General features: G+C 37.0%; 1 protein-coding gene across 1 annotated transcript in view; it reads left to right on the forward strand.

The window, feature by feature from the left end:
• Positions 1 to 14,489, forward strand: part of APAF1 (apoptotic peptidase activating factor 1) — a 78,101-nt gene that overhangs the window by 18,522 nt on the left and 45,090 nt on the right. Inside the window, 6 exon segments of the mRNA XM_032788561.2 lie at positions 1,769 to 2,007; positions 3,496 to 3,663; positions 5,981 to 6,112; positions 9,139 to 9,252; positions 9,918 to 10,102; positions 11,830 to 11,956. Of these exon segments, the coding sequence (XP_032644452.1) occupies positions 1,769 to 2,007; positions 3,496 to 3,663; positions 5,981 to 6,112; positions 9,139 to 9,252; positions 9,918 to 10,102; positions 11,830 to 11,956 (965 nt within the window).

The raw sequence follows: 14,489 nt of genomic DNA on the forward strand, positions 1-14,489 counted from the left end.
ATTTAGCTGATAATGTGCAAAAACAATTGATTCAAATGGCAAAAGACTTTGAAACATTTTCAATTGCTCTTGACGAGAGTACAGATGTATCAGATACCACACAGTGTGCAATGTTCATTAGAGGTGTGGATTAGCAATTCTTCAGTTATATTCAAATTGCAGACTTAATGCCACTGAAGGGTAGCACAATGGGATGTGACATATTTCAAGGACTGGAAGAGTGCATTGAAAAAGCTGCGCTGCCATGGAACAAACTAGTATCTTTGGCTATGGACGGTGTGCCATCAATGTGCTCTGAAAACGTTGGTGTGGCTGGATTATTGAAGACCAAACTGAACAGCCTCAATATACCAGGAATTAGCTTCACCAGTATACATTTTATTTTGCACCAAGAGCGCTGTGTAGTAAAAGTCTACAAATGAAAGAAGTTATGGATGTAGTTGTTAAAACTGTTAATTTTATACATGCTCAAGGGCCGAATCACAGACAGTTCACTTCTTTTCTAGCAAGTATGGACAGCGAATATGGGGAACTTCTGTATCACACTCAAGTTAGATGGCTGAGTCGTGGAAATGTTTTGAAGCGTGTTTTTGCACTTAGAGAGGAGATTGATTAATTGATTCCTTCATGAAAATGAAAAACGAGGTTCCACAACTTGCTGATTCCACTTTTATCTGCAGCCTTTATTTTCTAACAGATGTAATTGATCACCTGAATGCACTGAACTTGAAACTTCAGGGTACAAAACAGGTGATAACACAGATGTATGACAGTTTTAAGTCATTCAAAATCAAGCTTACTTTGAGGGGGGAAACAGCTGACTGCTGGCAATTTGGTTCACTTCTAAACTCTGAGTTCATTAGGAAAAGATGAACCCAAATCCTTGAAAAATATACAGAGATCATTTCTAACTTACACAAACAGTTTGGTGTGCGGTTTGAAGATTTCAAAGCACTTGAACCACATTTTCAACTTTTTTCCACACCATTTGCTGTTGAAATTGACTGTTGCAGAGGAAATGCAGATGGAGTTAGAGGAGCTTCAGTGTGATGCCATTTTGAAGCAGAAGTATACAGATGTTGGAATTCCAGAATACTGCAGGTTTCTTTCACAAGAAAGATTTCCCATGTTATTCTCTGTTTCCATAAGGATAATGGCAATGTTTGGAAGTACATATATATGTGAACAGTTTTATTCTTCCATGAAGATTAACAAATCTGTGTTAAGGTCAGGGCTCACTGATAAACATTTGAAAGCAACACTGAGATTGGTTTCATCTCAGGATATCAAACCTAATATTGATGCTCTGGTTGATGCAAAATGCTGCCAGCTAAGTGGCCAAAAATGAAATAACTGTCAAAATTAGCACTGACTTTTCGCATTACAGTTAAAGAAGTTAATAAATTGACTTTTAATAGCATAATATATTTTAATACTATACTACTATATTTCTCTTCTTTTTTTTTTTCCGAACTACCTCCAGGCGGTTCCCACTGCCAAGCCGCCAAACAGCTGTTGGTGGTGCTTAGCACTTTCTAGGAGGGAGTGGAGGGGAGGTGGAGAAGAGATGGGGAAGGGTCGAGGCCTCATGGAAGAGGTGGAGTGGGGGCGGGGCCAGGTGCAGCGAGGGCAGGGGGGTGTCAGTGATGTGGCCCTCGGGCCAATGCACTAGTCCTCATATGGCCCTCGTGGTCATTTGAGTTTGAGACCCCTAGCTTAACCGTTTATCTTCAGATAAGATTTTAACCTTTTTCTTCATGTTTTTCAGGTTCGCCTCTTGTAGTATCATTGATAGGTGCATTATTACGAGATTTCCCTAATCGTTGGGGATATTACCTCAGACAGCTGCAGAATAAGCAATTTAAAAGAATAAGGAAATCATCTTCTTATGATTATGAAGCACTTGATGAAGCCATGTCTATGAGTGTTGAAATGTTAAATGAAAATTTTAAAGACTATTATAAAGATCTTTCTGTCCTTCAAAAGGATGTTAAGGTGCCGACTAAGGTAATAACAGCAAAACTGAAAAGAAAACAACTCACTTTAAAAGAAAAAAAAATACTGGTTTTAATCAATGTGTATGACCTAATGAAAAGAATGTATCAGCATGGTGATTTAAAAATAATACTGCAGCAGACTAGCTCCATCATCATATAATAGCATCTTAGTGTGATATTAAACAAAAGAGGTGGTAACTGAAGAGCTGTTGAATAATATAATGCCTTGTTCTTATATAGCTCTCTTAATCAGACTTTAATTGATTTAGCCAAAAGTTGAAAAAGCATTTCAAAAGTGGTTAGCAGTTGAGATAGGTTGAGTAAATAAGCATGATCACCATTGGTCAGAACATGCAGATGAGTGCAGGGCAGACACGGGTGAATTAAGTGGCAGGCTCCCACTTGATTAATTTAGCAGTCTTTCCCAATATTATGTGCCTCATCTATATCTCTCATACCAGGTATTTCACTGGGCCCAGTGAGGGGTTATATAGCTCCCTGCATATAACTTGCATATAACTTGGGACAGATTCTCTTCAGCTCACGTCTTGATTCCTCTTGCCTTGCCCATATAAGGGGGTACTGAAGTGGTATCTAGATCTGTGAAGAGTTCTGGTCTTCCCTTTTCCTTAAGCAAAATCCTGGGTGTAATTTAAGAATATAAGAACGGCCATACTAGGTCAGAGCAAAGGTCCATATAGCCCAGTATCCTGTCTTCCAACAGTGGCCACTGCCAGGTGCCCCAGAGGGAATGAACTGAACAGGTAATCATCAAGTGATTCATCCCGTTGCCCATTCCCAGCTTCTGGCAAACAGGCTAGGGACACCGTCCCAGCCTATCCTAGCTAATAGCCATTGATGGATCTATCCTCCATGAACTTATCTAAGGTTTTTTTTAAAACTCTGTTATAGTCTTGGCCTTCACAACAACCTCTGGCAAAGAGTTCTACAGACTGACTGTGTTATGTGAAAAAATGCTTACTTTTGTTTGTTTTAAACCTGCTCCCTATTAATTTCATTTGGTGACCTCTATTTCTTGTGTTGTGAGAAGGAGTAATAACACTTCCTTATAGCATTTTAAATACACTGACTTCTTGCCACATGGTCCAATGATAGTCTAAATATTTTGGACATCAGACTCCCCTTGGCTTTCCCTCTAGTTATTTTAAGCAAAGAGTCTATATGTGCTTGCTTTGGAGGTTGAAATCCCTCCTCAAGAACTTCAGGCATTTCTTGGCCGTATTTAATGCTAATAAACTGCCTAATTTCTGCACTTTTATGTAAACCTAGATTGATCTGTAACCTAGTTTGGTATGAAAAGTTAACTTTGTTGACCTCATTGTTTTGCCTGTTGTGTAGGAAGTTTTATGCATTATTAATGTGTTCTTTGTCGAATAAATAAGTAATTTTGTGACCTCTTGTAATTTTGGGGTAATAGTCATATTGCTTCTTTAGTCCTACCCCTTTTATGTTTTTAAATGTTTTGTTTTGTTTTTAGGTGCTTTGTATTCTTTGGGATATGGAGACTGAAGAAGTGGAAGATATACTGCAGGAATTTGTTAATAAATCTCTCTTATTTTGTGATCGTAATGGGAAATCATTCCATTATTATTTGCATGATCTTCAACTTGACTTTCTCACAGAGAAGAATCGCAATCAGCTTCAGGTGCAATAACCACAACTCTAGTTTATAATGACTCTTTAACACTGATCAGCCTGGTGTGTTTGATACGCTTCTGTAACAGAAAATAGCCATGGTCTAAAATCATTCTTATCTTACAGAATGTTAACCAACCATTTTTGTAAAGACAGATTCTAAATACAGCTAACTTTAATTCTGCCTATTAAATTAAACTGTTTGTTTTTTCCAGTCATTTATCACTTTTGATTATTTTGAAACTGAGTAATTTGAAAACATTGAGCTGAGCTGACAGTGGGCATGTTTGGAGTTATGAGATTCTTTCAAATGCATTTCTTCTCTTGTTTCTCTGCTATAACCCATTGCTAGTGGAAGATGTTGCAATATCCACGTCACTACATTATATCAAGAAGTGTCAAGATTACAGTAGAATTGGAATTACCGCTTCTATTTTGGTCTATTTTAAATGCAGAAAATAGAAAAGTGTGTGCATATTGGTGGTCTCTTGAATGAAACCTAGGGAAGGAATGAGAAAGTGATTGCAAATAGTTTATATTTTTCTCAGTTTCTCTCCCATCACCTTCTAGCACACACTCATTTAGCAGAACTTACAATGAGGAAAGAAAGCAAAAGAACAAGATCAACAACAAGAGTTACTTATGCAAGTTACAAAAGGCTTTACAACTCAAGGCTGACTCCAAGCATAAAACCTTTTAAATTTAGATCTTAAAAAAAAAAGTTTCCCATATTTCACTTTGCTTATTTCCATAATTGGAGCATAATGTTTCCAAATTCATATCTTGAACATGCTGAATGGGCAGCACATTCAAAGCTCAGTGGATGACTTGGAGAATAAAGTTAAATGGAGGTCAGGCAAAGGCTGACCTATTATTAATTTTGGTTATATAAACCCATAGCAATACTTAAAATAGATTACCATTATTTTCTGGCAGCTAATGACATAGGGCGTAACAGGGCATTGTCCTGCTCCCGTCTCTTTTCTAGCCAAGAACTGCTTGGAAATCTTTTTTTCTTGATCACCTTTTGCAATTTATTTACAGTGTCCTTTCCCACCGTCTTTACAACTTGTGCAGCTCAGAATTTACAATACCATACACTTGGCAACAGCTCATTCAGCCAAGGATGGGGGAGACAGAATGCATCTTCCCTCTCAGTGATCTCTCCTGGCTCTGCCTCTGAAAAGTCTGTCAGTCTCTCTTCCACCCTGAGCACTTCCTCCTTCTTGTGCTTTTTCTACTTTCTGGGTAATGGGTTAATTAGTCTTGTTGCTCTCTCTTGCCCATCCACAATCTATCAATTTACAGCTTTTCCCTGGTGGCTTACTCTGAGGAGATTTAATTGGTGATCCAGTGATCAGAGTGCTGGTGTAGCTACAGTTGCCAAGCACTCTGTCACAGAGGGATAACTGGCTTCCAGAAGAATTTGAGCTTAGCTATTGAATAATGCATCTTCTGAGGCCTGAAATTAATTACAGGTACAGATTATGAAAGCCTTTATTGTCCTGCTTTTTCTAGGTTTGAGTGCAGGTGGTCCTGGAACAGGACATACATGGAATCCTCCCTCTAATCCCACCAAAAATCATCTCACATCTAGGGATGCCATAGTTTCACTACTGAATGAATAGTGAGCGAACCTAGTACTTGGAGGGCATAGAAGTTAGGGTGGGATTTTCAGAAAAAAACTAGGTGATTTCAAAGTATAGGTCCCAGGATTCTCTTGAAACTCCCACCCTAAATTTTCCAGGAACTCAGAAGATAAAAGTAGCTAAAAGTGATCTTTTCAAAAGCAAGAAAGAATCTTCATAAATTCAAGACCCTTCCTCTCCCTGAAGACAAAATGTCTTTCTCCTTCCTCCATAAAGTAATATTTTATATGCAATGCAGAAAATGGTAAATGCTCACAATAGTCATGTACTGCACTACAAAAGCAAATAGATGACTCCTTTGTGCATATAGAATGTGAGCTCCTAAGGTCATAGAATGATTTTATTTTGTGAAGTGCTTTATACCTTTGCGATGTTCAATGAGTATGGTGCGATGTTCCCAGAACTTTGGGATTTCTTTTAGTGAAAATATGGTCCTGACCTAGACATGGGACTATCCTAAAGATATTGTGAAAAAATTTTGCAGGAGAAAAATTAACCTTTCAGATTGTGCATTTAGTGAACTTAGATGCTTATTTCGCTTTTTATAGAGATGGTAATTAAAATTTTAATTACCTTCATTCAATAAAATACTTTGAAACCAAAAACCAATAGAAATATTTTAGGGCAGGATTTGATAATAGTATTAATTGAAAATGTTGTTGCTATTCATTGTTGCAGGAGCTGCATAAAAAGATAGTAAATCAGTACAAGAAACATTATAAACTACATATACCTACTCCAGCTCAAGAGGACTGTATGTACTGGTATAACTTTCTAGCATACCACATGGCTAGTGCCAACATGCAGAATGTAAGTTTAGACTCATGTACTTTCTCTCTCCTTTCTCCCACAACCACTTATTCTCTCCCTATATAACTATTTCCTATAAAAGTCTCTTCCTCAGTGTTGCAAATGCCTGTGATTTCATTGCAAGTCTTTTAATATTTGGTGTGGTGTTGGTTGATTTTTGTTGGCTTTTGTTATTTGTTGTTTTGTTGTGTTCCACAAAAACCAAGCCCCAGCTCTTAGAATCAGGTGGTTATGCCAAAATCTTTGTTCATTTAAAAAAGTAATTGTCTAGCTTTCTCATAATAGCGGAGAAAAGCTTAATAACGTGAACCTTAAAGGCTCAAAAATGAAGGAAACTGAAAAGAACCCCAACTTTTTGTTTTAAAATTTCATGATTTTTGGGAGCCTAATGTGACAGAGGACAATATTGTGGACAAACTTTAATTAATTAAATTAAATCTCATTGAATTAAGATTAATGTTGTTGTAGTTCATTGTATTAAAAATGCAGGTGTTTGTGTTGTGAGATTATATGCAACTTCTCTAGGAGGAGCGTGTATGCTAATGTAATTCCTTTGGTTATCATCACTTTGAAGCCACCCACTGGAGAGGTTTGGAAATACTAGTTCAAACTGGATTCTCCAGGGAGCCACAGCGAAAGAGAGAGAGAGAATTTTTGGATAAAATAGCCTGGTTTCAAAAAGACTCAGGGCCGCCGCCTTGATCCAGCAAATGAACAGGACCTCTGGTCCACCAGAGGGTCCCAATCCTTAGGGAAGGATTGGAAGGACTTGGCCTACTGGCTGGGTCTGTTATGATCTTGTGACCACAGAAGAAACTCCTTTGTAGGTTGTAAGGACTAATCACCTGACAGAGCCCATGTTGGACTTGGGGTAATCTCTGGTAAGCTTATTAGCATACGTGTAGTTTCACTTATGGTTTTAATGTTTTTTCTGTACTTACTGCCTTTGCCCCAGGAATGAATAAAATAGAGCTATGTGGTAACTTAGAGTGATTGCCAAGAGTTACGTTATTACTCTCTGAAGAGAAAGTAAGCAAACCTACTTAGACAGAGTCCCTTTCTGAGAACAATACAATAAAGGCAGAGAACTGTGCAGCCTGAAATACCGTGATCAGAAGGGAGAGAGATGCAGGTCTCCACCCAAAAGAGGCAACGGCTGGGGAGCTTGAAGCCAGGGAATGCATGCCCTTGATGAATCACTGAGGTGAAATACAGGTGCAGTTGTCCTGAACTGGGACACCTAACTCGTGATTTTTAAATACTTTGGATTCGCCATACTGCTGCTTTCTTACATTACAAGTAGCTTTTTTAGGGTAAGGGAAATCCTTAGGGAGGGGAAATAGTTTAGATTAACTGTCTTATCAGATTTAATTTTTGCTCTCACCATAGTTTTGTTATATGTTGTATGTGAGCCATTCTGTGGATGTGGAATTGAGGGAGGCTGTCTACATAGATGCCTTCATCTATCTTATTTATTGGAGTTTTGTATTCTGTTAACACTGGTCAAAAAGAGAAATTTTGTCATTTAATCTTGTTTTCTTCCTATTTGTATTTTTTTTTCAAAATATGAAAAATTTCAGTTAGCTCTATAATTGGATCAAAAATGGGAGAGAACGCTTTATGAAAACTATATCAGCTTCTCCCATTTTTTGGTTTTTGAGTTTTGAACTTTTGTCAGTTTCAAAATTAGAAATGTTTTTATCAGGTTTTATGTTTTAATTATTTTTATTATGTAAGACAATTTGTTTGCAAGGTGTCCTTATTCATGTTGTATCCTCTTGAAACTCCATTTGTGCTAAAGCAAAACAAAAGAGAGAAAAAAATGGTAGGTTTTTGTTTTTGTTTCTTTTTTTTTAAATTGTAAACTTTGAAGCATAGAGTTATCTTTCATTTCTACAGCACTTAGCAGACTGGTGCTACCAGAAAGTAACAAAAATAATCTGATAGGGTAAATTGGGGACACTTGGAAAAAGATTACTAAGAGATTAAATCCAAAAAAAGTAACAGCTGGTCAGCCGTATGTAATTTACATAAAATATAATTTTCATAACTTTTCATTTTTATTTTTTGTAATGTATGGTGGTAATGGAACATTTCTTTAATATATTAAAGATCTGTTGCTTGTTGGCTAGGACGCATTCAAAACAAATGTCCTGTGTCCATATCTGGGATACAAGGCATTCAGATTCTTCAAAGAAGTGGTTAGAGTTTTCATCTCATTTACTTTATAGAATATTTCCCTTCCCGTCCTTCCTCCCTATTATAAATATTTCACTGCTTAGAAGTGGTGATAACACTTGCTACTGTAGAGGGGCATTAAGGTCTGTCGACCAATTTTTTAAGTTATAAACTTTTTCTCTGCTAAAATAGAGCTAATTAGTTTTATATAGTGTGGTGCTCTTAGGTAATCAGGTTAATCCACAACAGAGGTGATGTTAGAAACAGCTTCATTCTTTTACTAGACAGAATTTATTCCATCCATTCTGGTTGTTTTACCCTAAAACTGCTTTAAAGTTTGGCAATGACAGCTTCATGCGTAGTAGTTATATTTTTGATTTTTGTCAGGACTATGAAAGCTTTAAAAAGTCTTCTCTGTCAGTCTTTGTAGGACATTCTGTTGGATTATATTCTTGTTCTTGACAATTTTACTAAAGCTAATAATTGGGAAGTTTATCCTGTCTCTCTTTCCATATGTCACAATACTAAGTAACTTTAGGCTTTGGCCGAGGGTCTCTCTTTCAGGATCTTACATAGCTGTCTGTGGCTCTGTCTTTAAGTGTGCGTAATTGATGATGAGGCCTGTTCTTAAACTTTGCCAGTAATAAATTTTAGATTTTTTGGCTTCCTTTAATATGGTGTTTTTCTCCCTTTAATGTCCGTCTGTTGTCAAACTTTAAGCTTTGAAGCCTTAGAGGGATGTTGATTTTTACTGTACACATTTAAAAAATGCTAGATACAACAATTTTGTATATGCAATTACTTTTTCCTTAAACATATTTGTTAAACTTTTTTTTTTTTCCTTACAGGAACTTTGTGCTCTCATGTTTTCTCTAGATTGGATAAAAGCAAAAACAGAGTTGGTAGGGCCTGCCCATTTGATTCATGAATATGTAGAATATAGCCATATATTGGATCAGAAGGTATGTTACTTTAAGATAAATGACTAATAGTCTCTAACCATACCTTGTTTTTCTGTTTGTTTTCAGGTTATTAAAAATAATTAATTGGTTAGAGGCCAAAGGAAAGAGTGGTGCACTATGGATTTGCCTTACAGTAAAGCCTGTAGTTTGGGGAAGAAAAAATAAATTCTTGGACATTAATATGTAGATGAGTGACAGGCCACAGTCATATATTAACTAAAAAAAAGAGCATGTATATATTCAATGTGAAGACTGAACATAAATAAATAATAATTTATATAGAGTTGTAAAAACGTTGAATAATTATAATTCAGTAAGAAGTAACACTGTGGTAATCCCCACATCCTATTGGGACAGATTCTGTCACCCTTACTCTGTGAAATAACTGGTTGACTTTAAGAGAGCTGCTTTAGAATTTAGAGACTACTCAGGGTGAGTAAAAGTGATGGTATCTTGCCCATTATTTTGGGGGAATCAGTGTAATACATAAGTTACGTGTAAATATTCCATTTTATTAAATCTGTTTACTCCAGGACTAAATATAAACTGCACTTCTGAAAGATTAGAATTATTATGCAAGATGCAAAAATATGAATAATATATGTTTGAAAAATGTCCGTGTCCAGTTTTGGCTATATTATCAAACATACCTGTTTTGTTCACAGGATAGCAGAGTACGTGAAAACTTTCAGGAATTTCTGTCTTTAAATGGACACCTTCTTGGAAGACAACCATTTCCTGACATCATACAGTTAGGGCTGTGTCAACCAGAGATTTCAGAAGTGTATCAACAAGCCAAACTGCAAGCTCAGCAAGAACTTGTTAAAGGAGCATTTTACTTAGAATGGGTGTAAGTAGTTGCAAACCATCTTGATACACTGGTTTTTTGCATACAGGGAAACGAAACAACTCTTCTGAAAACTATTTTCTATGTACAATTAATCCACAAACATTTTTAGAGAGCATTATGATTTTTATAAGAAAAAGAAATGCACCTATCTGAGGAATTGTAAATCTAAAAATTGTATCAAAAAGGCCTTAAAGATAATATGGCAGATTAATTCAATTGGGGTAGACGGTGATTAGTTGTTTTTTACTTCTATACGTAAACTGTACACTGCCAGGTTTGGTTCTTAATGCTGAAAACAGTAATTCATGTAGGTATAGAAAGAAACAATAAGATAAGTAATTACAGATGTCATGATTTTATAGGGACAGTCCCAATTTTGGGGTCTTTTTTTATATAAGCTCCTATTACCCCCTACCCCCATCCTGTTTTTTCACAATTGCTGTCAGGTCACACTGATACAGATAGATAGATATAATGTAACATGTATGGAGATAAGTTTGGGAAGGAAGGTGGGATTTGAACACCTGTAGAAGACATTAATGGGAGGGATTGCAAATGCTCTGGAAGATAGTTTTAAAATTCAAAAAGAGCTGGACAAACTGGAGAAATGGTCTGAAGTAAATAGGCTGACATTCAATAAGGACAAATGCAAAGTACTACACTTAGGAAGAAACATTCAGTTGCACACACACAGAATGGGAAATGACTGTCTAGGAAGGAGTACCGCAGAAAGGGAGCTGGGGGTTATAGTGGATCACAAGCTAAATGAAAATCCACAGTGTAATACTTGCCACAAAAAAAAAAAAGTGAACATCATTCTGGGATGTATTAGGAGGAGTGTTGTAAGCAAGACACAAGAATTCTTCCACTCTATCCAGTGCTAAGATCTCAACTGGAGTATTTTGTCCAGTTCTGAGTGCCATATTTCAGTGAAGATTTGGACAAATTGGAGAAAGTCCAGAGGAGAGCAACAAAAATGATTAAAGGTCTATAGAACATCACCTAGAAGAAAGAGACAAATTGATTTTTTTTTTTAACCTGGAAGACTGATGGGGGACATAACTGTTTTCAAGTTAATAACAGGTCATTACAAGGAGGAGGGAGAAAAATTGTTGTTCTTAACCTTTGCGGATAGGACAAGAAGTAATGGGCTTAAATTGCAGCAAGGGAGGCTTAGGTTGGACATTAGGAAAAACTTCCTAACTGTCAGGGTAGTTAAGCACTGGAATGAATTGCTTAGGGAGGTTATGGAATATCAGTCATTGGAAATTTTTAAGAATAAGGTAGACAAACACTAGTCAGGAATGGTCTGGTTAGTACTTAGTCCTGCCTTGAGTGCAGGGGACTGGACTAAATGACCTATTGAGGTCCCTTGCAGTCCTACACTTCTGTGATTCTGTACTTGTCCTGAATATGCTTTTGGAAGGAAAGTGCTCTACTAGTGAGGAACAAGTTTGCATGCTGGTGATTGTTAACTCTTCATACAAAAATTATCCCACTTTTGGATGATCAGATCATATAGCTATCTGAGCCCTTATAGTGCATGTGGAAGGTTGCAATATGTGTTACTCTTATGCCCTGAAATCTGGAAGACAATAGTGAAAGATATTAAAGTACTCTTCAAAACATAGATGTACAGGCATTTTTTGTGTGGATTAGATTTAAATAAGAAATCTCCCATATTATTATTTTTTCTTAAATCATTGACTATTATTTCTGTGTTGTAGAAATAAAAAATCCATGAAGAACCTCTCCCGTTTGGTTGTCCGTCCCCATACAGATGCAGTTTACCATGCCTGCTTTTCCAAGGATGGACAGAGAATAGCTTCTTGTGGTGCTGATAAAACCTTGCAGGTAAAATACATAAATGTAAACAAAACTAAAATATATAAGACAATCCAGACAGAACAGAACTTAAGGTTTTCTATTTTTGTTTTACTATACAAGGATGCCAAGAAACTAGAGTACTTCAGAGGGAAATAATTAAAAAGATAGACAACTGTGCCTAAATTATTTTAACTGTATAACTTACATTGAGTCATCTTTTTATTCAGAAGGATACAGGATTATACGGTTCAAGGGTTTATAGCCCCTAAATGCATCTATAGCCAGTGTAATACAGAGATGTCTATACTAGATTGTCTATTTGTTTTTCTTTAAGTACACTCCTGGATCATGATGCTTAAGGGCACGTCTGCAATACAGCGTCTGTAGCAGCACAGGTGCTGCAGCTGTGCCTCTGTAGTAAAGATGCTTCCACCAGCAAAGGACAGGATTTTTCCATTGATGTATTTAATCCACCTCCCCAAGAGGCAGACATTAGGCTGATGGAAGAATTATTCCATCAACCTAGCCATGGCTATACAGAGGGTTAGGTCCACCTAACTATGGTGGTCAGGGGATTAAATTTTTCACAGCCCTGAGTGACATAGTGGTGGAATTATTAATAATAATAATAGCAATTATTAATATGAGATCACCAGGCACTAATGTAACCATAAATTCCTTGAAGTCCAAAGGTCACATGGTATTTTATGGAATTGCTCTAAAAGTGGCTAACAGCCTCAAAATAAGCCATCACTGTATCCAGCACAGTAACAAAGTATTCATAAGCATGTGTTCAGTATGCTGACAAGTAGGCCAGATTTAGGGAAAACCTTCTCATCCTGGTGTGCTCCAGCATGATCAGGCATGGTCTGACAGAGAAGCTTAAAATTAATAACCCTGATTTTGACCCAGACAGATTCTGTTTTGTCCATGCTATTCGTATGTCTTTACAGTTTACTGCTTCGCTGACGTACAATGCTACCCCACCACCTTTGCTTTTATTTTCATCTCTTCTGAACAGTGCATACACTTCAATACCTATTTTCCACTCCTGAGTGCTATTCCACGAGGTTTCTGTAATCCTTATAATAACTGGTTTGACCTGCACCTCAGTTGTAGTTCCTCTATTTTTTTTTTTTGCCCAGACTTGCTTCATTTGTGTGCAAGCATTCCAGTTTCCCTCAGGCCTCATCCAGTTTTCTAGCTTGTGGTGTTCCCTTATCTTGCTATATCTTCCATTAGCTGATTTTCCAGCTCCTGTGTATTGAAGGCAGGCGTGGAGATTTCACGTCTTTCCCAACCTTCTCTCCTCATCTCCTAGTTTAAAGCCCTTTTCAGTCATGTCAGCCTTGAGCCCAGAACATTAATATCTCAGGTACTCAAATGGAGTCCATCAGTTGAGAACAGTCTTTTTATAAATGCCTTCCGGTAATCAATCATCCCATAACCTTCCTCCTAGCCCCAGTCCTTGTCCCATTTGTTGATCTTGATTATCTTGTTACACCTTCACTCTCCTTCTCTAGGAACTGGAGTTATTCTGTTGAAAATCAACCAAGTTTCTGCTTCTTTAAGTGCCTTTCCCAGTCGAGTGTAGTCTTCCTTGATCCATTCCAATGGGTATCTAGCAGTGTCATTTGTCCTGACATAGAGCACAATCAGTGGATTTTTTTTCCCACTGACATCAGGATCTTCCTCAGCCTCACGTCCACATCTTGTATCCTTGCTCCTGGGAGACAGCACACTTGTCTGTTCTCTGGATCTGGTCTGGTCACAGGACTATAGTTTCTTCTGAGTGGAGTTCCACATGACATAGACCTGTCTCTTCTTGGTATTGGTATGAATCTGTTTTATGTTCTATCACAGTCATCTGTGAATCATCCTTATTTTTCCTTAGGTTCCAGTCCCTGGCTATCTCATTCTTCTCTTCAGCATCTTTTGCTTGTTTCTTGTCCTTGTCCCCTCGTGTAGTGGAGGAAAAATTTAGCTGTGTATGGAATGAAATAGCCTTTGAAAGGGAACTTGCCTAAATTTTGCTGATAATTATTCTATTCCTTGTTAAATAATTCTACAGAAAAGGTTTTTTAAAAAATTGGAAATACACTACTATTCAGGTACCCCCCACCACAACCAAACCTAATGATCTTGTCTGAAACCAAAATATGGTGGTCCTTAAATTTGGGAAATCCAGATTTTCAGAATTTATTACAAATTCTGATTTCCTTACACCTTAAACATAATATTCATGATTAGATTATTTTTTAAATCTGTTTCATTTTCATTCTTACTCCCTTTCAACTCAACAAGAAAGAGAAAATGTAGAAAAAACAAATTTAAATTACCTTGGTCCTGCTTCAGTTGGCATCTCAAAATTCACTTGAACAATTTTTTGTTGAGGATCAATAGCTCTGAGTAGGAAATTTAGTCTAGATTAAGCAGGGGTTCTGCATTATCATAAAAGTAAATATGAGAATTTTTGGCAAAATGATGGAAGTATGTGGTTTCTTTTCCCTCCACTTCTTCCCATTCTGAGTCAGGAAAACTCAGGAATGAAAGATTTTTG

This window comes from Chelonoidis abingdonii, chromosome 1 (genome assembly GCF_003597395.2).
Source record: "Chelonoidis abingdonii isolate Lonesome George chromosome 1, CheloAbing_2.0, whole genome shotgun sequence".
Taxonomy (NCBI): domain Eukaryota; kingdom Metazoa; phylum Chordata; order Testudines; family Testudinidae; genus Chelonoidis; species Chelonoidis abingdonii.